At 35.0% G+C, this 27,240-nt stretch overlaps 1 protein-coding gene across 1 annotated transcript in view; it reads right to left on the minus strand.

Annotated features, from left to right (window-relative positions):
- LOC116493826 (transcription initiation factor TFIID subunit 4-like) overlaps positions 1-27,240 on the minus strand; it is a 143,588-nt gene that overhangs the window by 83,001 nt on the left and 33,347 nt on the right. Inside the window, exons 9-10 of the mRNA XM_032195371.1 lie at positions 26,182-26,296; positions 18,847-19,016 (exon numbers count right to left, since the gene is read on the minus strand). Coding sequence (XP_032051262.1) covers positions 18,847-19,016; positions 26,182-26,296 — 285 coding nt within the window. The remainder of the gene's footprint in view (positions 1-18,846; positions 19,017-26,181; positions 26,297-27,240) is intronic.

Below are 27,240 nucleotides of genomic sequence, written 5' to 3' on the forward strand. Positions count from 1 at the left end.
GGCAATTTGAGTTCTCCGTTCACAAGAAAAAGCAATTCCTTTATTTTCAGAAACACTAGTGCAGATTAATTTCAGTGTCAAGGAGATCAGGCTGCTGGCCCAAAGCATACTGTTGCATACTTCAACCTACATTATTGACATACTACTGATAATAAAAATTCATTAAAAAGAAACTATTCTTTAATTGCATATGAGGAAATAGTCACATTAACCACAGTTCTTTAAAGCACTCGTTGTGCCCCAAACACTGCTAACGGACATGTTTGTAGTTATTTCAACAGTTGAAACCTTGTGCCGAGTTTATATGAAAAACAACATTCTACAATCTAATGCATTGAAATATATAAAAACAAAACAAAACCACCTAAGCTACAGAAGCATGAGTATGGGTTGTACTTAAGAATTCCAAAACTCCTTAAAATAATTACTACATATTAGATATAAATTTGTAGCTACATGAATAGCTGCACCATAACAAGCCATAGCCCTGTGAAGATATAGACACGAGTAGTCCCAGTGGGACTGCATAGAGAACCATGTGTTAATACACATGTATTTTATATTCAAAAAATTCAGCAGATGCATTCTGTACTGATTGTTGGATTTGACTCACCATGAAGGAGTAAATATTCTGCTCACAGAGAATTAGTTCTCGAAATGAACGTACATCTTAAAAATGTTTGTGTCACTCATTTGTGACATGTATACACACAACACTCCGGGAAATTTGTCTGAGGATATTTTGGGAAGTGTTCCCTGACCAGCAAATTAGAAAAGTCATCTTCATTTGTGGGACGGGATCCCCAAACAAACGCAAACGTGAGAGGCCTCAAAAGGCGTGTTTGCTTTGGGACACATTCCTATCTTTCTTCAGCCAAATTCAAGAGTGAGAAACCCTCTCACATCTAAAAAATGAAGACAAGTAAGTCTCGCCTTATGCGCACAGAGACTTTTTAGTCAGCGAGGTGAGCTGAGAGGAGTTGGCATGGCCCTGGGCTCCTGTCAGCGCCGGGCCGGGCCTTGCCCCTCCGCCAGGGGGAGCTGAGGCCTCCGCGGCCCTGGGGCACCCATCAGGAGCCTGCTAGATTCAGGGCGACTGCAGCCGGGCCTGCACCAAGCCTCCTGAGAGATTATGTTTCCTGCAGCTCTCCCTTGCCCCTTTTTTTCTTTTTCTTTTTTTTTTTTTTTTTTTTTGATCTGCAGTGTATATTTAAATGTATATTTTATTACATCACTACAGTACATCACTCCCCCGCTTCCCATAGCTGAATTCTCTGTGCCATGTATTTCTGATATTAATTTTTTTTAATGATTCTTTGAAGTTGTTATCTCTTAAACTAACTTAAGCCATCACTGACTTCATATTGTACATGATACCTTAAGGATTTTAGCAATATGTATATATGCTTTTTAACAGATTTTTGCTTTATCGCTAAAGAAAATTACATCTTTCTTGGTGCCCAATTTGTCCCCTGTAATAGAGATGGAACTCCACTGAAGCTGCTGAAAGCTGAACATATAATGGAAAGCAGACATACGCATTAAGATCCCAATGCTGGAACCGTTACTCATGCAAATTAAGTCCTTGAAGTCAGTAGGACTATTCATATTGGTAGGAGCTATTTGTGCAAGTCAGGCTTGCGATATCCAGAACTATTTGAGCATGCACCATTTTATTATGCAAACGCATAAGCAAAGCTATCAATCAAAAAAAAGAGAAAAAACTAGCCTGAAAGATAAAGTGCAAGGAAAAAGGGAAATTTAATTACATAGTATCTAGAAAAGAAGTTAGCGATGGAAAATTCTGCCAGGTATTCTGGTTAAGAGTATGAATGAATAATTGTTAAAATAATAATTCTTTGAATTTCAGCAGTTTAACTACAGCTACCCAACTTTTCTGAACTCATAAACACACTTGTAATGCTTTGAATTCAATTAATAATGCTTTCATAATAAAGACCTATCACCATCTTGCATTTTTTTCATGATAAGTTTTCATAATTTTAAGCATTTCTGCTCTAAGTCAACTCAGCCATTATGTGGTTTGTTTTGCCTGTAGAACTTCATCTATAATCAAAGGCACATTCCCTGAAATGCCTGCTTCCCAAAGATTCTTGTCCTACACCCTCTTCATGAGCCTTGGCAATAAACCAGTGAGACTTTCTGCTCCTGAAATCCCTCAACACAATATTCTAAAACCTAGAAAGCTACCTGAAGGCCAGTCGTGAATGGAGTCTCTCAGGATTCTGTGCTGGGACTTATCCTTTTTAATATCTTTTTCAGTGCCACGGAAAGGGAGACAGAGCATCTCCATAAAGTTTGCAGGTGACACCACATTGACTGGTGCCATCAGTGTATTCAAGGGAAGGGCTGCCAGTCAGAAGGACCTGATGAGTGGGCCAACAGGAACTTCATGAAATTCACAGGGGACAAATGCAAAGCACTGCACCAGGGATGGACTAACTCTCTGCAATGATTCAGGTTAGGGACTGCCTGCCAGATAGTAGCAGGGTTGATGGAAGTATGTGAAAAATTGGTGGGCAATTAGCTAACCATGATTCAACAATGCATCCTGGCACCAACAAAGACAGTTTAGTGGGTTGCACCAAGAGCAAAACAATAGCAGCCAGTACATCATAGGAACTGACTATTACTTTTCATTCAGCCCACATCTCGAACACTGAAGTCAGTTTTGGGTCTCCCTGTACAAGAAAGATTTGGAAAACCTGTGTGCAGGGAAAAGTCACCAAGATTGTTACAGGGTTGGACTATATGATTTGTATGAGCAGAACCTGAGGGATCTCAGTTTAAGGGAAAAGTAATGGACAAGATGGAGTCCAACTCTTTACTGAGATGCCTGCAGTAAGGATGAGAAATAAATTCATAAACTGAAACAGCAGAGGTTCTGACTAGACATAGGAAAGAATTGCTCATTAAGTACTGGAACACCTTGTACACAGAAGCTGTAGAATATTCCACCCTGCACATCTTTAAGACTCAGCTGGACAAAGCCCTATACAACCTAGTCTGAATTTCATATTGACCTAGATATAAACAAAACCTTGCACTAGATAACCACTCAAATTCTCTTCCAACCTGTATAATTCTATGATACCTGTTCCCCCCACGAAATAGATCCAATTTCCTCCCATATTCCTGTTACCCCTTATTATCAACAATATCCTTAGTTCCCTCATACATCTAAGATCACCCCCTAGCATGTCTCCCAGCCCAGTTTTGTCCAGCTTGCCAGCTGGGCACAGCCAGCCCACCCTGAGGCAAGTCTGTACAAGACTGCTGACTGGCAGCCAACCAGTCAGCAGAGCAAAAAGAAAAAAAAATAAATTGATTTTCCCCTCAATTGGAACACACACAAGGCTATCTAGCTGTTGATTTATCAATGGATTCAAAAACTATCTTCAGGGAAAGAGAAGGAAGGCAAATAGACGGCTCCATCATTTAAGGGTAGCTTTCTTTGGAAAGCAGGCTAAGGAAGAAAGAATACAACACAAATTTCCCCAAAAATGAATTAGTGTCAAGAAACCAGACTACAAAATGATAAATTTAAAAGTCAACTTGTCATCCAAAACATTCATCATGTGTGGAAGTATCACGTCTTCCCTGCTCTAAATTATATTAGTCAAAGTCCTGTTAGCATAGGACATCAGAAGCAGGGTACATTCCAAAGCTGCATACTACATGAAGATTTGGCACACTACTTAAATACCTGGATTGTACTTGGAGCAAAGATGAGAAAATTAGCAATATGCTCCTAAAACAACAATTTCATCTATACTTGGAAAGGTTGGCCTGGAAATACTCTCATAAACAGTCATGCATACCACCTTAGTGATTTTCTGACCAAAGAGAAGTTCTGATAACATTGTTAAGAGACTTCTTTTTTACATTTTTTTTTTTCTTTCTTTCTGCTATTTCACTAGATTCTTAAAGCCAACTATAATTAAAGCAGCGAAAGCAGCAATAAGACACCATCTCATAAAACACATAAAATGGCAAGAAGCAGAAAATTATTCCAAGCAAAGGGCTGGAAACTGTTAATGTTTATACATTTCTATATTGAAGGTTTAGCATCTTTTCCTTCAACACATATCTCCTCCTGAGCTTCATTCACTCCCATTTATACCAAGCATACTGGAAATCTGTCTGCCTTTAAAGGACAATAATGCCGATCTCAAATAGGAAATTCCCAAGACAGTTTCCTAGTGTGTGTAATTATTTTTCCCAATTTTAATTCAGAAAGTTTTCTTTTCCCTTCACAAGATTAATATTTGCGCAGCCCATTAAAATATCACAATAAGAAATAACTAAATTGATGATGACAAGGGAAAAGAAATATAATTTACAGTTTTAAGAAATGTGTATACACTATTCTTTATATATAGATATTTAATTGTATCATAAAACACAAATAACCTCATAAATAGTTATGTTTCTAACCACATCACTGGACAGTGGCTTTGACTACAGATATTTTTTAGGTCCCAGCATCCTAGATCCTGGTCTTATATGCACTATCTGGTCATCGCAAAAGCAGTCATAATACATTTACTTACATTCATACAGACGCACAAAATCCAAAGAGAAAATTAAGATTTTTTTAAAAAAGAATTAACTATTAAGGTTAAACTAAGAATTAACTAAAATAATTTCTATCAACAGACTGCTGTCATCATTTTTAAATAAAGAAATAAGAATAAATTAAAGTAACATAATTGTTCCCTGCTTTTGTGTCTGTTCTCCTTAACATGATTTAAGGTTAATAATGTGGCCATCTTAACTTGGAGCTTTGTAACCCAAACTCTACATTCTCAAGCAGTACAGTGCTACACACTTAAAACATCAGGAAATGCATAGTTTGAAAATAGTTGCATGCTTTTAAATAATACATTTGTTAAACATTTTTAACAACAAGCATAATCCTCAAATCTTTAAAATGACTTTAGCGATGTAATTCTGAACTTTTCCTAGAGCTATGATAAAAAACATCATCAAGGATGATAACAAAAACGGAACTGAAGCAAAGCTATGCTCCAAGCTATAATTTTAACCAATCTCTTCACTTGGATTTGGCATAACTAAGGTCATGTTCTTCATTCAAGCATTCTTGACAGAACTCTGCTATATCAGAAATGTACAAGATCATCAAGAATTGATGACTGATAGCATGAGCACTTCTATTCTTTGTGTCAGGACTCAGTCTAAACTCCTCCTCTGAGGTATCAATTACTATTAAAGCAGTCAGCTGAGCTACATTGAAAAATACAAGGAATTACAAATTAACACCCCCAAATTGAACAAATTTCTCATCTGACAAGCATTTATAGAACAGCACAATAAAGTCTGCCTATATATTATTTCATAATTACACGTTTGGGATAATTAGTACTAAATCATGCTTCAGTCAGCATTTAATAAAGCTCTACAGTATATGAGACAGCATATGAAGCAAGTGTAAGTATTGGAATATTTTTGTTACAAATAAACTATATTCTACTTAAAAGTTTGAGATATTGCAGTAGTTTCTATAAAGTTAGAACTTGTATATAAGTTCCAAAAACCTTGAGGGAATAAGCATTCAGCAATATTATTCTGGTATTGGCATATGTGTCACTAGTACAAGGTTGTTTTTTACAAACATAAAAGCACCTAAATCCTGTCATCGAAAACTTGCAGGTCCCAAGAAGTGAGAATTCTGAAGAGTGATATCTGCTTACCTATCTGGGAGGTACTGGCTTTGCTGTGTTTTAAAAGTTTAATTATATTTTATTGATCAAACAAACTGAAATAAATCATAAGGAGAGCACTGCCCTATTTGAGAAGCAGGAAAAAAATACTATCTTTGCAGATAGACTTTCAAAGAATCAAAAAGTTACTTTAATAATTTATACTTAAAGAGTCCTGACAGGATTGAGATCAAAGATAAAAAAAATTATTTGTAAAACATTAGGTCTGACTGATTATTGATGTGATAAATTATTGAATGCCTGTAAAAAAACCTCTTTATGTTTACACTTAAAACAGAAAAACCTTGAAGAACTGGTTTTAAACAGTTAAATAGCATGTATTTAGGTCTTGAATTTGTCTTGTCCTTCAACACAAACACTGGGAGAGAGCATAATTAGTCTCTATTTGCCCTTAACCACGGGTCAGCCAGAACTGCAGAAAGCACTCACTGCTATCATTTAAATCCAGGAGCAACTTCTTAAAGTTTAAATTCTTTGTGTTAAATGTTGGCCCAAGCTGAAATTGCAACCAGATTTCTTAGGTCCGGGCCTCATCTGCTGTGACAGCTGGCCTGCACTGTGCAAGATGGAAACAAACCACAGAAGTACTTCCCCTTGCATCACGGTTACTCTTTATTTGTTTAAACTTCTATTTAACCTCCTTCAACAGCATCGGCTCTCAAAGAATGCAAAATCCATCTGGTCATACCTACGTACCCCAACCCCTGAGCATACATGTAAGTACTTGACTATACCTTGGATTGCACCTGGGATTATAGGCTCAAGAACCCTTCCTCGTTCATCCCAACAAAACCACCACAGTTTTATAGGCTTCTGTCCCTCTGTGATCTTTCCCATCAGGAAAAAACAGGTACTGGAAAAACTACCCCCTAAATATCTGCAGCAAACTTCCAAAGCATTAAAATGATAAACTTCTTTAATAAATTCCATTCCTCCATTTTAATAGCATAAGGGGAAGGGGTGATTTTATAGTTCTGCTGTAGGAGTCAACAGTGAAACATTTTAAAACACCTCCATCACTGTAAAGTCATCATTAAGTACAATGAGATCAGTTAAGAAGTCACCGTTCAAGGCTTACACTATACAGAAACTTCTGAAGGCTAAATGCTGAAAAAAAGTGGGGAAGAAAGGGTGAGCAGTTCCCCATCTAAAACAACACAAGCAATATTTGTATGCCCTAAGACACACCATGTGTGGTCTTTACAAAAAGCAAGTCATGAAATCGACAGAAAGCAATAGGTGCTTTGTTTAATACTATGACATCAATCTTTCTACACTGAGCAACAACATTTAACTACCAGGCTGACTAAACACAAAGGAGACACAACCATAATGCACGAAGAGCCCTCAGCATCCTGAGGAGCCATAAAATAGCAATTACTGAACTTACTTGTACCAACCTAGTCAGGTAGGGCTTGAGAACAGGGGACATACATGTAGAATCACTTAGGCTGGAAAAGACCTCTAAGACTGAGTCCATTAACCTAGCACTGCCCAAGTCTACCCACTAAACCACGTCCCTAGGCACCACACCAATGTCCCACATAGCAGTGTCTTCAGCCATCTATCCTGAATTTCAAATGCTATCAAAGGGAAAACTCGATCTTAAACATTAAACCAGACAGTTGGGGTTGGAACACAACAAAGGAAGAAACTGAGGAGGCTGCTTGGGTACAAAACACCCTGGGGCAGGCTGGAGGGGCTGCCAGAGCCACAGACATCCTTGAAGTATTAAAAACTGAAGGATTGAAGGATAAGCTTGTTAAATGGAGTGATGTTGCAAACAACAAATCACTAGCTCTGATGACTGGGATTAGAGATTCCTAAAGGTATAAAATGATCTAGTGATCCCAGGCAAAAGAAACAGTGTCATGAATTTAGCTGTGATTTTTTGTTTTCAGTCCTTTAGATTAAAAGTTCCACTGTAAATCTTACTAACTAAATGAATAAATAATTTAATAAATGTTTATTTGCTGCACTGTTAAGCCTGTCTGGTGCTGGGAGACAGGATGAGGAAAAGAGAAACCTCCTTCACAAAAACAGCAAATCCAAAGCAGTTTGAGCAGGCGCCTCTGATGAACCTATAGCCTGGAGTATGTTTAGGGAAGCCACAGGCTAGGGAGTGTTTCCTGCCAAACTAGAGAGAATCAGTGCCAAGTGCTTTGAGTTTTGGTAAACGATTCCCTCTAGCAGGTACAAACCAGCATCCCTTCTGTGAAGGGCAGGTGGCCAAGATATATACCACAGCTCCAAAGCAACACTGAACTATCTCAACTGGCATGTGAAAAATTTTGTAAACCAGTACCCAATATTGTTCAACGCTATACTTCTGGTTCACCTTCATGTAAGTTGACTTTGGTAAAAAGAACTACACTTTATCACAATTGTTATTTACAAAACAATGGATAACTCCACATTAATTACTTCAGTAAGCTTGTTTACAATAGAATTTTTATCCTATGAGAGGAGGAATGTTATCTCATGAGCTCACTTCTGGATAAAAGCGTACAGTCTTCAGAACTCAAGACCTGCTGAGGTTTAATACTTCAGGACTACTCACCTTGAGATGATTCCCCAGGAAGCAATTTGTGAAATTTAGAAATTGGTGAAATACCAGTTACTTTTAAAAATACATGAATAAATCCAAGTTATAGATGAAAATCCTCAAAATACACAGCCATTTTTAGTGCTAGACACAGCAGAATAAAGCACAACCAGCTATACAATTCTAATGTAACTTAATGGATAAAAAAAATCTAAATAAATATTACAAAAATTTTAACTCCTTTCTCCTCCTGCTTCCTCCAAAGTAAATGCCAACCAAATTATTTTAGCCAAGTAAGATTCATCTAAGGCTCAGTTTCCACAGAAGAATGCGTAGTACAAAGTTGCTCATAAAGCTTTTTTTAGGTACTACAATGGATTTAACTTATTCAGTAAAATTATACTAAAATGAATATTTTGAATTTATGTAATTGTATAAAAAGTTAACAATAGCTATACTGGGTAATATAGTCCAGCATCCATTCTCCAACAGCAGCAGTGGGACATGCTGCTAGAAGTATATAGAAGTGTCCAATTATAACTGTAAAAATATACAGTCCAGAACCATTCTAAGCTAGAGATCCTATCTTACTATGTCCTCAAGACAGATTTTTTTCTGATTAATTTTGCAAGTCATCTTTTGAACCTGCAACATCCTAAGACAGACAAAGAGTTGACAACTTAAGTAATCATCTGGCAAAAACATGCACTGCTTTGCTTGTTTTGAACTTCATCTCTTACTTTCATCTGATATCCCTAATTTTTGTAAATGAGACCAAACTGAAAAATGGCTCCTTTCTAGGGGGTCACAATTATTTTAACACAAAGGAGTCAGAGAAATAGCTATACTGATGCAAAATCCACGTGTAATCAAGGCCAAAATTTTGATCCTATTTTCTGTGTGAATTCAAAGCTCTTAAGCAAGTCACTGGGATTTGGAGCAGGGCAAAAAATTCATGAAGTGGAAAAAGAATTCCTCAAGAAGCTGTTTAGCCCTGCTATATGATTAGTGTTGTTTGAGGAACGTAATTTTTTTAAAAAAAAAGCCTTCACTTCTTTAAGAGTTCTCAGTAAGACTGTAAGTCTGGGAACCCACACATAATTCATACTTTTTGGCAAAAAGAAAGAACTAATTTGAGAAGAGGTCTGACCTAAAATATATATAACCAGACAATCCAGTTTCCAAAATTCTGTCTCTGAGCTAGATAATTAAACAGCTGAAAGGCAGCTATTAATCATCCCTAAAGAGTCTTTTTATTATCCTTCGTGGTTTGTCTTTAACAGAATCAAGCTAGTCACCAAACAATATTATGCACAGGTAAGCAGAGGCTTGGAAAATGGAAGCAGTTGCCACAAATCAGGGAAGCATGAACATATAAGCAGCACATCTAGAAGTAGAAGAGATTACTTGGTATTCAGACAGGCAAGAAGCCTGACAGCTTGATCATACAGGACAGAAAGAGAATGTAAACTCTGAAGGAACATAAGCAACCGCTATTCATTTTTTTTTCCTTACTTGTTCTATAACCAAACTGTATCATACCTGTTTTTTTCAGAACAAATCAAAATCTCAATGTCCTAAGCAAACACATTGTCCTTGATTTTAATGTTTAATTCCTTCTCTTTTAATAATTCCTCTTTAAGACTACCTTTGTGCAATTTCATATGGACATCATTTTCATCCCAAAAGAAGAGAAGATGCTGAAGTTACCAAAGCTTTGACCTATGCTGAAGGTCAAAGATTTCTTGGTATCTATATCCAGATCCTACCCTATGATCCCATTAACCTGTACTGCTGTGACTTAACAGTGCTAGGCAAGTGAAAAAGAAGAGGGGATGGCAACTGAAACAAGTGCAGGTCTTAACAAGTCAAGTCCAACTACACAGATTACAGTTACGTATTTTTTTCAGTCTTAGTTTTCTCAAAATGTAAACACAACACAAAATAGTAAGTATGTTCAAAGACATTCAGGAACATTCAAGAATAAACACGAAGTGACTGTAGAGAACTGGAAAATACGCTCACTATTTTTATAAATAATAGTGCATGCCTCAATGCACTTTTGTTTGGTTACTTACAACAGAATCAGATCAAAAGAGATTGTTATGGGGACCAGATGAGAAAGAACTAATATGGCACTGACACCAATAAGAGTCCCTGAAAAAACAATAGAGAAGTTGCTAGCTGGGGACTTACTGCCTACCTGGTTTTACACAGGCTAGAAGAGTGTGTTTCTTACCCATGTCTAAGCCCAAGATCAAAAGATACTAAATCATTTTACAGAACCTTAGGCTTAAGAAAGAGAAGCATGTCATTATAGGTCTATGTTAGGTGAGACTGAGATAGGGAAAATCCATTGCAAGAATGTCAGAAAGGACAAACACAGACGCTAACATACTGTAATATGGTCCTCACAGTAACAGAAAAAACTAAATCACGTCCATGTAAGGATTAAAATAGATACCGTGAAGAATTTTCCTATATGTTCCTGTTCTTTTAAAGCAACTTATGTAAACAATGCAGACATTTTGGCTTTTTTTTTTTTTTTCCTGAACAAACTGTATCTCGGGCACTATAAAAGTCTTGTAGATGACATATCTGAAGAGGTATTAGCGATGTCCGCTGATATTAGACAGACTAGTTCAACACGAGGCCTCACCTGAAGGAGGCAGGATGGGCATGTCACCTGGAAAGGATATGCACAAAGAATACAGGCAATTATAAAGGATACCAGAAAGGTAGACCAAAGACCATAACCTGAACTTGAAAATGTCAGCACCTTTGCCTATGTCCAGGATTAGAGGAAAAATTGACAACATCGGGACATTGTGACACGTTTATTAATACCAAATCTGTGTATTACCACATCATACACCACTACAGAGTGAATCCATATCAGACACGGTAACTCAATGTTGTCAAAATAATTGTGCTTTACAATAGTTTATATCAGATTCCCATGTTTATGTTACTGCAAAAACAGATGGTACCTCATCCAGCACAACATCCAGAGATGCAGTTACCTCCTTGCAGCAAATACCTCTTTGTTACCAGTAAAATATCTTTGTGCCATTTCAAAACTTTGGAACGTTTGGTTGTGACTTGCTGTAGACATTACGAAACTAGTTGAACCACAGTCAAACAGTCTTGATATTATAACCACTGATAAACATGTCAAATTGGTGAGATATACTATAATCTGGTCTTTGTATGCAGTAGACTCACCAGCCTGGAGACTAACAAGTGCAATGTATTAAAACAGAAAGTTACATTTTTACCTACAGATCATTAACATTTTGAAGTGATAATTCAAAGGAGAAGAAAGACTAAAGTGAAGTTTATGAGGTAGCTCAATAATTTAAGAAACAAAAACATTGCAACCTTAGTATGAGCAGCAGGATTGCCAAATAAACGAAGTGAATAATATTTCAATACATTTTAGAAACTATTACCTTTTACTTTTTCCCCCTTAAATGATCCTTGAAGAGACAGCTCACTGATCAATGACTTCCTCCTCCACAAAGATGTTCCAACATGTGTTGAGTTTTGGGGACATTAGTACCACCTCTAGAGCATGGAGTTTGCCTACAGGGATAATGTAAGTCAGCTTTATTGCAATATTGAATGGTTCTCTAAGGTTTTCTTTTTATTGTTCTTATTCTACATCCTATATTTATTTCTAGAAGTCCGTTTCTAGATAGAAGATAGACTTTATGAATGAATCTGGTAGAGAATGAATCTCCATGAAACAGCGATCCTAATTTAACCCTCCTTTGCAGAGACCAAGAAATTTAGTTAATTCAGTTCCCAGATACAAACTTATTCTGAGGCTGAGCAACTTATTTTGGGAGGCCCTGATGGCCAGAACTGTCTTCCAGAAAGAGCAAGACCTTTCAAGAAGGTTTTTCCACTACATCCATTAAGAAAAAAAAAAAAAAGATACGACGGTGAAAATAAAATTTAAATTCTCCAGTATTTGCAGAAGCAAGTAGTATAATAATGCTCTTCAGTTAGAGTAAGACCTTTAAAAATTATGATTGAAGAAATAGCTTCATTTTCTTCGTAATTAATCATAGTTTGAACATATACTCATTTATTTTGACAAAGTACTGTTTGATGAAATAACATCATTTCTGGCACTTAGAGGTGATAATGCTAAAAACGTAATTCAAATTCTGTAGCATTCCAGAACCAATAAGAGTAATAAAAAGAAAACCTTAGAAATACATAAAAAATATATTGAACAGAAGCTGCCTTACCTTTCACAGAAAGGCAGACTCCAAGCTCTCAGGTGGTACTCAAGTTACCATTCCAACACATGTTGGGACATCTTGTAAAACAGGAAGTCTAATCATGGACCTATTAAAGAAAGAACAACAATACAGTTTAACAATCTTCTGAAATACTTACTGATTATGTTTATTTGGCAACTCTGCTGCTGATACTAAGATGGGAACATATTCCCACCTTTTTTGAAAAGGAAAAAATAAATGTAAACAACGTTTAATTGCCTTATTTTATAACATTAGTAATCAACGAATTGCAATACAAAACACATTTGCTATTAAATACAATAAACTGTTTTTTCAATGTCAACATATTAAACTAAATGATCATAAATGGGAGGATTGATAAGAAGATGAGAACAGTGCACACCTAATCTAAAATTTGTAGCAAATTCCTTGCATTATACTAGTGGAAAATAAAAACAACCAACAAACAACCTCTACACTCACTAAAAAAGTTACTATTTCAGATGTCAGAATTTAGATACATCTTCACACTTGTGCCTCTGCAGGTGACATACTTAAGTTCATAGGAGCTATAGATGGCTAATATAAATGGCATACCAAATAACTTGTGATTTGTAGTTATAAAATATGTATTTTTTTTTTTCCCTGAGAAGCAGCATCTAGAATCACAGAAAACACCAGCCTAGGTACAGTTCAATTGGACTAAGTATATTGTTAGGATAACGTATAACTTGAAAATGCTGTGCTAAAGGACAACAAGTGCTTTATAGGCTAATTTGCACATTAGAACTATCTCCAAACATGAGAGTTATGTCCACAGATATTTAAGGAGGCCATCACGACAGAAAGATGCTGTTGGAAAAAATTGATATTAAAAGGAATATTTCAGTTTGAAGACAAATCAACTCAAGGATAACAAGTTAAAAGTCAATAATGAAAACAACTAAGATCAACAAAAAGTTCAGTGAAAACAAAAATATGTTTGCAGGCAATCTGATGGCTCAGAAATTCAGAACCCACAACTGTACTCTAAGCAGCTATAAACCCCTCTAAAGTAAACCAACCACAGAAATAAGTATACTTTTATGTTAGAACTGCTCTGTATGTGAAAGAGCAATCATCAATAGTACAGTGTGATCTCATTCAAACATGAATACAACTGTTGACAAACAAACAGATGAAACAGAGATGACAGAACACCTCTATTATTAAACTAGTAGCAAATGCTTTTAACAGAGGCTCTGAAATCCACTGGCCTGGTTCCATGAAGGATATTCCAATCACTTTTTAGGCGGTTTAGCAATATAAAATGCCCTCCAGAGTATTCAAATTATTTAAAATATATACATATGCAGACAATTCCACTGCCACTGTGATGCCACATAGTAGATTCACTGTACTACAGAATACAGAAACACAGATAAGCTATTTCATTATGTTTTAACATGCATTTCTACAGCAGACATGCAATTCAAATGTGACTGAACGAAGAAAGAATCAAGCAGATCAATGGTCAACATTTCATTAGACAATTAAAAATATACTGTATGCAAAGTAAAAAAAATGTAAATCTATAAATTGTGTTCAGCTTAACCCTACAACTGTTAAAACTGTGTTTCAAATTTCATAATAAATCCTCTGCATGACTATGTGTAGTCTTGCCTAAAAATCTATCTGGACAAAGCAAGGAGAATCCAGTACTAATTTTTTGGTAAGTAATGTCAGAGGTGTATGCTATTTTGTCAACATAATAGACTTTTTTTCAAAGGAAATTTATATCAATGCCAGATAACAGACATAAAAGCAGTATTTCTCAAAAACATCCTATAGAAAAATCGATTTTCTAGCAGAGATGTAAAAATAATTATGAATCACTATGAAATAAAAATACCTTAATTTATGCTCCAATGCATTTTTATGGCACACACTTAGGTAAAAATAATTTGAAAATAAAAGATGGACAGTTAAAATGGATTCAATATGGCCAAACCAGTCCCACATTTCTTAGAATGTCACATTTGTAATTATTCTATTTAGCCAGAACTCCATAACAATACAAATTGAGGTTAAAAAACTGGGTGAAGAACACTGAAAGTGAAGTGAAAAAGAGAAAGAAACAATCTTACTCAAGGAATACAATATGCCAAACTCGTGTTACGTTATTATTGCTTTAAGACAGTTATTTATGATTAAGGTACTCCACCTATTGTGACATTTTCAGGATAGGCATGGAAAAGCAAGACATCATCATTTCATTGGAGAGGAAGTCAGAATTGATACAAAGCTGTGGGTATTAATATTCTACTGCAGACTCTCAGCTTGTGAGGATACATGCTCTGGTGACCACAAAATCAACAGCAAAGTTTCTTGAACAGCTATCAGAGTCTTAAGAGACCACCAATTCTCAGCAAGAAAGCCTCTCAGTAAAGGACGTAACATTGTCCTGAGTGGAAGTTTAAAAAGTAACCTCCACAAGAAAAGCAGATTTCATCCCACTGTACCAGCTGAATGACATCAACAACAGACAAAATTGAAGATAATCGTCAGGGCTTCTATACGCAAAAAAAAAAAAAAATGTATTATGCTATGAAAAACTCATCTTCCCATTAAAAACAATAATACATGAAAAAAAAAAGTACCAGTCAAACATGCAGTGCTATAAAATCTCCAGAATAGTTTCACCAGAGTTGGATAAAGAATAAGGTTAATGACTGTTATTTAGACATTAGGCTAATAATTTAATATATTTCTTGTTCATCTCACTGTGTACAACTCTTCTTTATACACAATTCTAGTTATTATTTGTTAATCATATTTTATAATATTTTTCCCCTTTCTTTTTCATATCTGTTCCCTTCCAAGGTCTTAATTATAAGGCAATATGAATAGGATTGCCTTTTTATCACATCCTTATGGGCTGTTAATGTTTAATGTTAACTAATATTAAATATAAAATATGGTTGAGCCTAATTCTCATCTGCTGAGCCTCAAAAACAATGCCCCAATTGAAGTAATTCCTGAGTCAAGGTGTTTCTATCTTCACAACAATGTTACAAACCATACTGAATCTGCACTCAGTGCATATAGCAACAATTTGCTATGCCATACGGTTTTATCGACGAAGGTGTTGCCCCCTTTGGTAAACAGTGGAAACTCAGAATGTGTTCTAGCTTCTAGAACCTAAAGAAACCAATACATGATTTTTACCCACCCCAAAAAATAAAAAACTTATGAATGAATAGAAGTGAAACAAGTACAAAGTTTTTTTCTTGTTTCTTTCCCATGAAAAACATATTAAAAAGCTCAGATTTTTCAGCACTTTTCAGCTTATCTTGCCCTTTAAAGAAATATTACCCTTTTACTTATGGACTGAAAGGCCTAAAAGTTTTAAAAATTTATATGTACATCAGCGCATGCATGAAGAACATCAATCTCAACCTCTTGACTTCCCAATAAGAGAAACAACAGTCATAGAGCTCTTTGCATATGTTTCACTGTGCTATCATACAGAAAGATTAAGGATTAAAGTTTATGATCCTGTATAGAATAGCAAAAGAAATACATTATCTACTAAGAAATATCCACTCTTGGTTTTGCATCAAAGAAGAATTTGAAACAGTCGCAACACTGTCTTCCTACATGAACAAATGGCAATGATTACCAGCCAAAGATGACTAGATACAAAATTGGATAAGGAAGCATGTGGGAAGCGGATGAATATCTTTGCATGAATTACCTTTCAGTTACTTCTTCCATTTAAAAGGATCAATAATAATATTACTCATTTAGATTTAAAATAAACTTTGGATGATAACACTGCCAAGTTGAGCAGCAGAGATAAGAACGTACAATATATTAAGAAACCTTTCACTATAACTTTGAGGCATTTGGCTGGTGGTTACTGCCAAAGACTGAATAGCATCTGCTCTCACTTTAGCAGTTTATATTCTGACTCTAGTGAATGGAAGCACAATCTCTGAAACAGCCTTTGGGGAACACTACTGAGTTGCTCGACAGAGCTCTTACTCAGAAAAGAGAGGAGGAGATTAATATTACAGAAAACTTGAAAGATCTAGCTTTTGAGAAAGGAGAGAAGAGCAGTTTCCTAATACTGTACATACCACAAATCTCTCTTTTACTAAAACATTAAAAACATGCCCTAAAACTAAAGTGATCATTAAATATGAATAGATTTAAAGGTAGAAAATAGGGTCTGTTTAAATTATATTCAGGTAAAATGAAGAAGTAATGTATTTTATCTCGTTTGTCAACATACATAACAAAACCAGAAAATTGAGGACTCACATATCATACTTTCTTTTCCTAATATGCTTGAGAAGGTCACAGCCTCCTTTGCTTAGTCCTGGTGTGTCTAGGCACAGCAACACATGGTAAGACTGAGTTTTGTCGTGATCTTACAATGTCGTTATTTTAAGTGCCCAGTAGCACAACTAGCAAATTTGTGTGTGGTCCCATGCAATCAACAAATCTGGCCACACACAGTGAAAACCAAGCTTCTAAAACTTCAAAAATCAGCTGAAGGAATTCTCTCCTCAAGAGCCATAGATCCCAGATAGCAGCCACTAGTGAACCCCACAGCCACTTTCAAAACTATAAAAGGCTTCATATAAAGCCAAAATAAAGCTCTAAAAGTGGCTGCAGGAGATCACTAGGAGTGGCCGCTCTTTTGGATTCACTGCTTTTGAGAAGTAAATCCCTGCAGCTGCTTTTAAAAGCTTTGAAAGTTTCATTTCAATTATCAAAGCCAATAAAGCTTCAAAAAGAGCCATAGGGATTTGTTCCTCAGAGGAGCAAACCCCAAAAGGCAGTGATGAATAGTGTGATGGGTTCTGTGGCTCTTAAAGTATGTACAGATTCCTGTAAGTCCTACACTTGTAATTACAGCTCCATGTTGTGCAGCAATTGTTACACCCAGACAGCTCATTAAGGCTTATATGGCAAATTCATTACTTATTTCCCATTCTTTTTAACAGTTTTACATCTCTGTTTCCTTTTTGTTTTCTTACACCTGTATGACCCATCATGTGAGCATCCCTCACAACACATGTTCAATCAAATTTAATCAAAACCCTTCTGCCTTCCCATCTCAGATGGCAATAAGCCATCTCACAAAACATTGCACATGCTTGCCTAGACTGTGTCACATAATGCCATCATCATATCATTTCAGCATGATAACTAAAGCATGTAAAATGATTCATTTCTTAGAATGGCTTCAACTTAAAAGGCGTCTAATTAAAATACAAAACAAAGCTTGACAGTAAGTCAATGAAGAACCTTGCCTGCAACTGCAATATAAAAAGGCTTTCATTAATTCCATGAACATAAACACAAATAACATTTCAGCAGTATCCTTAAAACCCTAAAATCTTAAAAGCATAACTATGCTGATTTGTAACAATATCTTTAAAATCATAAGGACAACTAATTCCCTAAAAACTTTTATAAATTTAACTACTGACATAAGAAGAGTTTATAAAAGAAAAAAATAAATATATACTCCCAAACACTTAGAGCTCTGCATCCTAAGACTTGGATGATTCTTAAAATATTACCAAAAATTGTGATGAAAAGATACATTTAGGTGCCAGAACATATATAGGATATTAACCATGTATGTCACATAAAATATATTCTAGGCATACTTACTAATCTTAAAACATTACTGATTTTGACTACATGTTTTTTCTACTGAAGTTTTTAACTTCTGTTTTCAAATGGCAGAGTGAATAAAAACACCTTTTAGTCAGGATAAATAAATACATCTTTTTGAAAAAAAATGCTCTAAGATATCACTATGAACTTAAATAGATGTAGGTGTTAGCAACTGAATTATTGGTTTGTATGGGGGAAAAAATCTTGACAGATAACTTCAGCAGTATGTTAAATCTTATTCACAGGTGTCCTCTGTGACCTGAACTACTTACTCTACCCCTCTGTTTCAATCTTCTCATGTGTAAAACATGAAGATGGATTGTGAGAAATAATTAATGTTTGCAAAGAGTTTTGAGATCCTTGGATATAAAAACCATGGGGAAAGCATGAAGTATAAAAGTAGCAGTATACTTTTTTTTTTTTAATTCAAGTTTGGGGTAGCCAAGTTACTTTTATCATAAAAACCTTGAAAGTTTAAGGATATAAATTTATGTAATAAAATGCATAAAAAACAATTTTTAACTATCTAAAGTACTAAGCATATTCTGTTACTTAGAACCACATAACACAAAAGGAAACACTATCAAAAGGAGAGGATGTTTCTCACCCATTTCAAGTATTCGTTTGTGTAGAGGTATAGCAGCAAGAAAGGGTTCATCTTTACAGGACTGTATCTGGGTTCCAACCAAGTCAGAGTTGGTAGCCATAATTCGGGCACTTTCTTCATTTAGATTAACACCGGCCATAGATGCAACATCATTGATGTCATCATCATCTCTATAATGAAAATAGAAATAAAAAATAATTCTGCATGTGATACATACATTTTATGTTATCTGCTTCACCAAAACACAACACACCTGGTGTCTGGGCCAATTTGAGGCACAACCATCAGGGTCTCAATTCACATAGAAAATATTCTCAATTCCGAAATAACTATTTCTCTGAATATATTACGAAGCCCTCAGAAGCAGGAAAATTTGTCTCTAATAGAAGGAGTGACAGAGGTGTCTTTCCTTCATCTGCAAGTCAGTGATAGCAATGATACCAAAATGGTCAGGAAACTAAGAGCAATAATCATCATCAACAATGACCGATCAAAAAACATTCAACTATTCTCTTTATGCTGAAACCTGTGAGTGAAATGATAAAACACATTAAAAACAAAACAAAAAACAAACAAAAAAAAAACACTAAAAACAAAAATATGAATTTGGAATCTTGCACTGTTTCACAAGTGCCTACCAAAATGAGCACCAAAGCGTTTTCAGCACTGTTTGGTGAAGATTTTTTTTGACCCTGATGAGTATATAGGTAAGTTTGGTTTCCAAGCATGGTCTGACTATACACTACTATTTTCTCCAGTAACGTACAAAAATCAGTTGAACATGCCATCTACTTTTAGAAAAAATGAGCTGCATTTGAGAAGTTGATGGCAGCATTTCCCAAGCCACAGTTTGCCCTGCAATACCCTTCCTAACTGTTTGAGGAAGCATTGACTGAAAAATTTGAGTTTCAGAAGACAGATCATATCTCTATCTCCCAGCATCTGTTATCTCCTACCCCTATAAGGTATGACTTATAACTGTGGAAACAAACCATCTGTTTTTAGCACTACCTGTTTAGGAGATACGTATGACACTAACGCTGTATTTCAGCGTTTTCTAGGAGCAACTACATAACCTTTGAGACTATATATATGGAAAAGATCCAAGTACATCCTACTTAAGACTACTACTACTGTATTAAACAAACTAGTAAAAGCTTAATTTAAAAGATTTATTAAAAAAAAATACGACATATATGCCCTTCTACGCACCCTAGAATACTCACTTTCAGCTTCCAAAAAGCTTAATGCCTACCATAAAATACAAAGCTACAAGTAAGGTGTGAGAAAGAAAGAATGGAGAGAAATCTAGAAATCTACAATCCAGATCCTCCCTGCATTGCACATAAATCTGGCTAGCAATAAGTAATATATTAACTCTCCCCTATTTCCAGATCATGTTTCCAGGAGCTGGTTATTGAGGTGCTTTCATCTCCTTTTAGCACTCATCCATACAAAATCAAGATAGCATTCCTGACTTCTCCCTAAACTTGCCGTCTGACAAGTCTTTTGGGACAATCTACATAAGCCCTCAAAATTCTTTATGCGATTTGAAAACCCAAGACAAGTTTCACCTCAAAGAGCAGTGCAGAAGAAAAACATTTAGAATTTGAAATCAGTGATTACAACAGTAAGGTTTGCTAAATAAACTCACATAAGCAGATAAGAACTATCAACGTTCCCCTGACATGAATAAGGATGAAAGTAGTCTTTATTCAGTATACAACACTGAGTAATCATTAGCAAAACGGTCAGCTGTTAAGAGGATCAAGTATTGCTCCCAAATCAAGCTATTCTGTAGAGTTTTTACACCTCAAAAATTGCTTGAAACTTCTGATATGCCATGTAATAGCAAGAAATACCTCATTTTTAACTGAACTTTTTTTTTTTTTTCTTAATTTTGATTATCCTGAGAATCCCGAGTTTTACCTTTTCTTTTTGGTAGGCACTATAATAGGGGCATGAACTCAAAGCAGTTAGTATCAGTAATTTGGTAAGAAATCAAAATAAAGTTTAATATAAAGATATGATAACTTTGGAAATAAACCAGTATCCTTCTGCATGATTATTCTGAAATTATTCTTTGAACAAAGTGAAAATTTCAAAGTTTTTCAGTCTATTTAGGGTATCAACGTGTTTCAAGATAAGCCTTATAAACATCTATCCAGAGCAGTTTTATCAATTCTATGTTTGTATTTAATTGATTTCTGCAACCACATTTCATAGCCTAAAAATAGAAGTACTTCTCATTGCTATCTCAATTACGAATTCTTTTTATTTTTATGGATTATCAAACTTATTTCTTCCCCTAGTAAACTCCTGTAAAGATACTATTATGCAGAGCTAAAGGAGTAGAGTTGTTATTCCATGTTCATAAAAATAACTATGGCATTTTGCCACATGAACTTTAAAATAATCGTAATCGTCTTTCTGAAGTCACCGTGAGCTACTCTACTTCTTAGAATATTTCATTCTTATGAAACTCTGCTAAAATGAATTATCAGTACAGAGTATAATGAAAAGAATACAAATTTTAATGGAAGTTTATACTTCTTATCTGTACATTTAGTTAATAGATGGAGGAAATAAAATCAATCTTTCACATTCCTTCTGCTCAGTATTTTAGCTATTCTATTTTTTCATTTGATTTTGAGCACAGATCTGCAACCCTGTTGCACATAAAAATACTGTCTGAAATAAAACTTTTTTTTCTTTTGATACAAAATAGAATTTTGCTAAAGTTATCAAAAGCAGTGCAACAGCATGTATTGATAAGACCATCACTGTAACTCCTGGAAAGAATAATTTCCTGCCATCTTACATCAACAATTTACTACTGCTGAGTACATCTATTTTTCTTTTACATTAGAAGGAAAATAGATATGAAATGTTTTAATCTTAGTTGGGACTACAGATTTTCCAGTCTGATGACAAAATCTCTATCAGTATCCTTTTTGACTTTGAGGAACACAAAAGAGAGCTTGGTTTCGGATACTGAAACACACACATTTACACATACAAGAGGGCTGGCGTTTTTGCCATAAAATTTCCTATAAAAGTCAACTTTTAACTCTAGATGAGTGTCTTCAGAACTCATTCTGTGGAACAAAGATGCCATCCAGTGGTTGGCTAGATTGATGATTACTGTCTTTCCCTTTTCATCCCAGCACAGTATTTAACTATTTCACATTTGCTGGCATAAATGACTGTGCTCATATTAGTTATTTCTGTCTTATTGAATTAAAATCTGAGTCTTATTGGATAGATCTAACATCCCAATATGCATGCTATTTTTAAGTAGGCAGCATGGGTTTCCAAGCTGTTTCCAAATGCAAGCCATGTTCTAAAACAGTTTAAGAGTTCATTCTTATATTCAACTTCTTTTAACTCCTCCTCTCTCTTGATTAAAAACACTCATGCAACTACAAAAAATGCTTACTTGAAAATAATGTTCAGGAAAAAATGAAGCATTTGCACAGTTGTTTGTAACATACTTCAAAGATTTTGTTTAAATTAAGACAAGCCATTACAAAAGTCTGGTAGCATTTTCCTTATAAACAAATCTTAATTGCATGATTGCATACTATTTTCCTTTTCATGCACTCTTAAGATTTGAGCCCAAGATGTCCCAATCTGCAATACTGGGCTGCTCCCAAGTAAGCGACAAGAATCTGTAAGACAACTGAGACAGCATACCACCATTGATTGCCCTCTCTCTCAAAAGTGAAATTCCATGTTCTTAAGGAAAGTGTCCATACCCATGGCAAGACACTAAGTCTGCAAATTTCATGAATCACAAGATCAGCTAAAATTTTGGATGCAGGCGATTGAAATTACAGCAACAGCAGCTACTGTATTACACGTCACAATAGTGCAATTAATATGGTGCTTACTCTGACTTTCAAAGGTTTAACTTTGAGATTTCTCCCTAATCCTGCTTGGTCGTAGGAATCGCCCACAAGGTCTGTGATGGATCTTACCACTGATAAGCAAAAAGGAATGACACACAACATTTGCAATCAGCACTTTTTTTTTCCCTTTTTTTTTTTTTTTTTTTGACAAATGTGGAAAAATACATGCTCATCTTAGAGCTTGAAACATTTATTTGGAAAAATAAAGAAACTTAAATCTTAAGGTGCCATTCAGAGATGAAATCTTTGAAGCTATCCATTTAACACCTGCATTAGCTTTCTATCATTCCCAAGAGGACAAAATGTTTTGCAATTTATTAGATACATCATCATGCATTTTGAGGCATTCTGTCAGAATTATGCTACTAAACTTTAATTTAAAAAAAATAAAAATGTAGTAACAGGCAATGGATTTAGAATGCATGTCATTTGGGTAGGCAAAGGAAGACTGAATATACAGCTGGTTATTACCAATTAGACTCTGCTAGTAGAGAAGTAGACTTCTCTAGGAAGGAATACCTGCCTAGCAGGTGCACTATGGAAACCTATCAGAATCACACACATTAATGGACTAGTTCTACACACTTCTTGCCCCATTTTGCGCACAATGCTATTGAGCCTTACTCAATTCAATTCAGTTAGAACATGGTAGGATAATACAGGAGTACAAACATTTATCTGTGACCTTGGAGACATGCAGAACTGGACAAGTCCCTGATCTAACCAAACCTGCTCTGACTCAGAAGTTGGAGCAGTTGACCTCCCAAGGTCCTTTCCAACTGAAATGATTTCAACTTAGTATTGGGGGAACAGAAGTTTTTCTTTATATTGTCCACAATCGGAACTGTAGGTAATAATTACTTTAAGAGTCTGCTGTTTTCATTGTTGTCAGTGGTATATTACATTAGTAGGAGCTCTGAGGTTACTGAATGAGACAGGCAATGTGCACAGCAGTTGTAACTAAATATTCAGCCCCTTGCAGATTTCAAGGGACCTTCTGCTTTATCTCTCCTGATTACAGAAACCTCTACATTGGACCATTAATATTATGGTACAAATATAAGTGTGGATCTCTACTGTAAAAGAAAAAATATTACAAAGAATGGAATTCAAATTTCTATTCATTAATGTAGTAGAAAAGTCAGCTAAATGGAACACTCCATAGTTTCCACTGAAAAATGTAGCAACAATAAATTTCAAAAAAAAAAAAAAAGTTGACAAAATTTCAGGAATACAACAGCTTTACAGGCAGGAGCCTCAGGGTTGAAAACTCTACGTCACAGAACAGCTACCATAACATCCAGTGAACTCATGTAGACAGTCTTACAATTCATTAATTAATGCTGACAATAAGGGCTAAGCTGCAATTTGTGAAATTCCGAATTGCTGCGTTTCTGATGCAATTCTTTCCTCTGTTTCCCACACCCTAGAAAGATACCTAAGTTTAAGAATGTGTATGATTAAAGGAAATAAAAAATAGCAATTGCATTTCTAGTGACCATGTTCACATTTCCATTGCTAGTGACCAACACTTTGTTCACAAGAGTGAAAAGCTAGAGTAAGTTATTTTAAAGAAAGTAGAATATAAAATAATGAAACAAATATGCAATAATAAAACACTAAGGGCAAAATAAATTTATACATAACGCAACTATTTTTCAAAATTCTTGCTTTGCTTTAGATGCCAGTTTGCCTTCTGGCTAAAAACACATTCTTCACACACGCTGGGAATGTTGAGGAAAACTAGTCAGCATTCAGAGGATTAATACAGATTTCCAGCTCTGTGCCTTTAGGCTTAATAGTCAGACATCTATTTGTCCTCAGGAGAGGTTAGGGGTTGAAATGCAAATACGCAAACAACTGAATTCTTTGTTAAGATATCAAGAAAAAGCTTGATCTTTGCTGCTGTTTAATAAATCCTTGCAATTTTATGGACTTATTTAAATGCAGCATTGTGTCTTACTATTTTGAAGGAGAAAACAATGCAAGGAAACAAACACATTCATTCTGACTAAAATTTGTTCTCTAGAGGAAAAATGACATACACCCTTGACAGCTTATTTACCAAACTCACTAAAGATTTATTGATTTATCAATCAGTGCCTTGAGCATTTGCTTCTCCCCAAGGGAAAATTAACAATTCCAACTAACCTAATATATTCTATGTATAAACTAAGTGAATGCAAGAATCAATCCTGGCACAGTTTACAACATCCAGTCAAAAAAAATGCTGTCCCTTTTGGTGTATGTAAAATTGAAAGCTATACTAACGAAGAATAAATGCTCATGTTGCTTACAAACATAAAAAATACTTATTAAGACAGTACAATTGAACCCAACAGACATTTTAAATCATTTAAATACTCAGTGGGAAGCAAAAGCATTGGAAAGTAAAAAATTGAATGATTTTGCTTCTAGATTAATACTAAGTACTACCACTATTAGTTGCAATACTGACATGCCTCAAAGCAGAGATATTTCACAAAGGACTACAAAATTTCTTTCATTTCACCTGCAAGAGCCTAAGCCTGCCAATTAACTACTGGTGTGATGACATCAGAGCAACGTAGAAATTCCAGAACAAAATAAAAATCTACGACTATTTTGTCATTTAACAAAGAAATAGAAAGGAAAAAAATGCTTGAACATTATACAGATTGTGCTTTCACCAGTGGAAAAAAAATGCAACACATATAAGATACTTTTTTCACTTCAAACAGTAGATATATCCAAAATACAGGAAAAAAATATAATAGAAATTTGCACTACAAAAGAACCGAAATGATAATAGCAGCTCAATTCATCAATGCTACTGTATTACACTTTGCAGCATCAGGTCACTACAGAAGGTCATAGAATGTCCCAATCTCTGCTACTTAAGTAAGCACATGAAGAACAGGTAAAGCAACACTTTCCCTTCTCTTCACACACTACCAGAAACATACAGTATTTTATGTATGCTGATGAGGGGATAGCTGCAGCTTAGCAGCTATCTATCAACAGGATGCCTTGTCATCACATTTAGTATTTTCTCATCAAGATACATTCCATGTGAATGTTAAAATCTGGTACAAAAAAGCAAGTGTGTTTTGTGGTTTTTTGTTTGTTTGTTTTTTGTTTTAACTTCATATATTTAATTCCATTTACCAGAATTTGTTTTGGAATCCACAGAAGTGAAGATTTTATTAAACATTCCAAAGTGTATTTAAAGGAAAGTCCTAAAGACATGTGCGCCCCCCTTCCCCTTTATTTTTTTACTTTTTAAATAGATCTAAATAAGAAAATTGTCATCCAATCATAGTAAGAAAGCCAGGAATTATTGTAAAACACTGCCCTCTGGTGTTAAGCCAATTCTAATTTATATTTTACATTTAAGACACCCCCCCCCACCCTCCAGCCACCCCCCTGCATTATTTTTTTTTACCTGAAAGAACCACCTCCAGGGTCATTCAGCTTGTTTTTCTGATTTGCAGAGACCTGAACACCAAAGCCCCCAGGACTTTTGCTGGCTTGTATTGTTGGTGCCTTCCCTACTGTGCCTGAAAAACACCAAGCGATGTTATTATGAGCTGTCTTAGACAATTTACATCAAAGAACCTTCTGTCCAGGAACTAAATTTAACTGTCTGTAAATTGCAAACAAAGGAAGTAGTTATTTTTTAAAAAATTACACTGCTGAAGAAGAACAACTTTAGATTAAAAAAAATACTAATATAACAGTTTGTTCTATATTTACATTATAGTAAAGACTCCAGAACTCAAAACCATTGACCATAATTGTCTATAATACACAAAATGGTTGTGCATTTACAATTGTCAGTAAACTACTTTTCTTTATAATCTGCACAGCATAAAGGAACCTGATTCCAAATGTTCTTAATATAGATGTTTTAAGTCAGTCACTTGAGGTATTTGCTATAGCTTTTACATTTTCTTATAGTCATTGCTCTTTGTTGCAGTGAAAAATATTTATTTTCAGAGTTCAAAATATTATTTTAACTATTCTTTAATGTTTAATACTGTAGAAGCATGTAGAAGACAACATATGATTTTAAAATTTGACATAACCCCCCTCATAAAGGTTGTCTTTATTTTGTCTTTTTTGAAAATGCTCATAAAGTAATTCATGTCTGTATCTAGATTTTACAAGTCTATATGTACATTAAAAAAGGGGGGGGATTTCTAATCAAGCCAAAGTGTGGTAGATATTTAGCGTCTTGTGAAACTACATTAATAAATGGATATTAATTCCTCTCCGACATTTTTAAAATATAATCAAAAATAATTACAGGTTTATGTTACTAATTGGTAAATCGATAAACCTGCATTATTATTATTAGAAAACATTACATCAATATTTGACTCAAAAAGCACTGACAAATGACAAATTTGGAGTTAGTCCACCTTCACTGCTTAATATTTTAAGACTTGCTTCCTTAGGTTATATTTTGTCAGTTTCCTTTAAACCCACCCATATGTTGGCA

Source organism: Aythya fuligula, chromosome 12 (assembly GCF_009819795.1).
Source record: "Aythya fuligula isolate bAytFul2 chromosome 12, bAytFul2.pri, whole genome shotgun sequence".
Classification (NCBI taxonomy): domain Eukaryota; kingdom Metazoa; phylum Chordata; class Aves; order Anseriformes; family Anatidae; genus Aythya; species Aythya fuligula.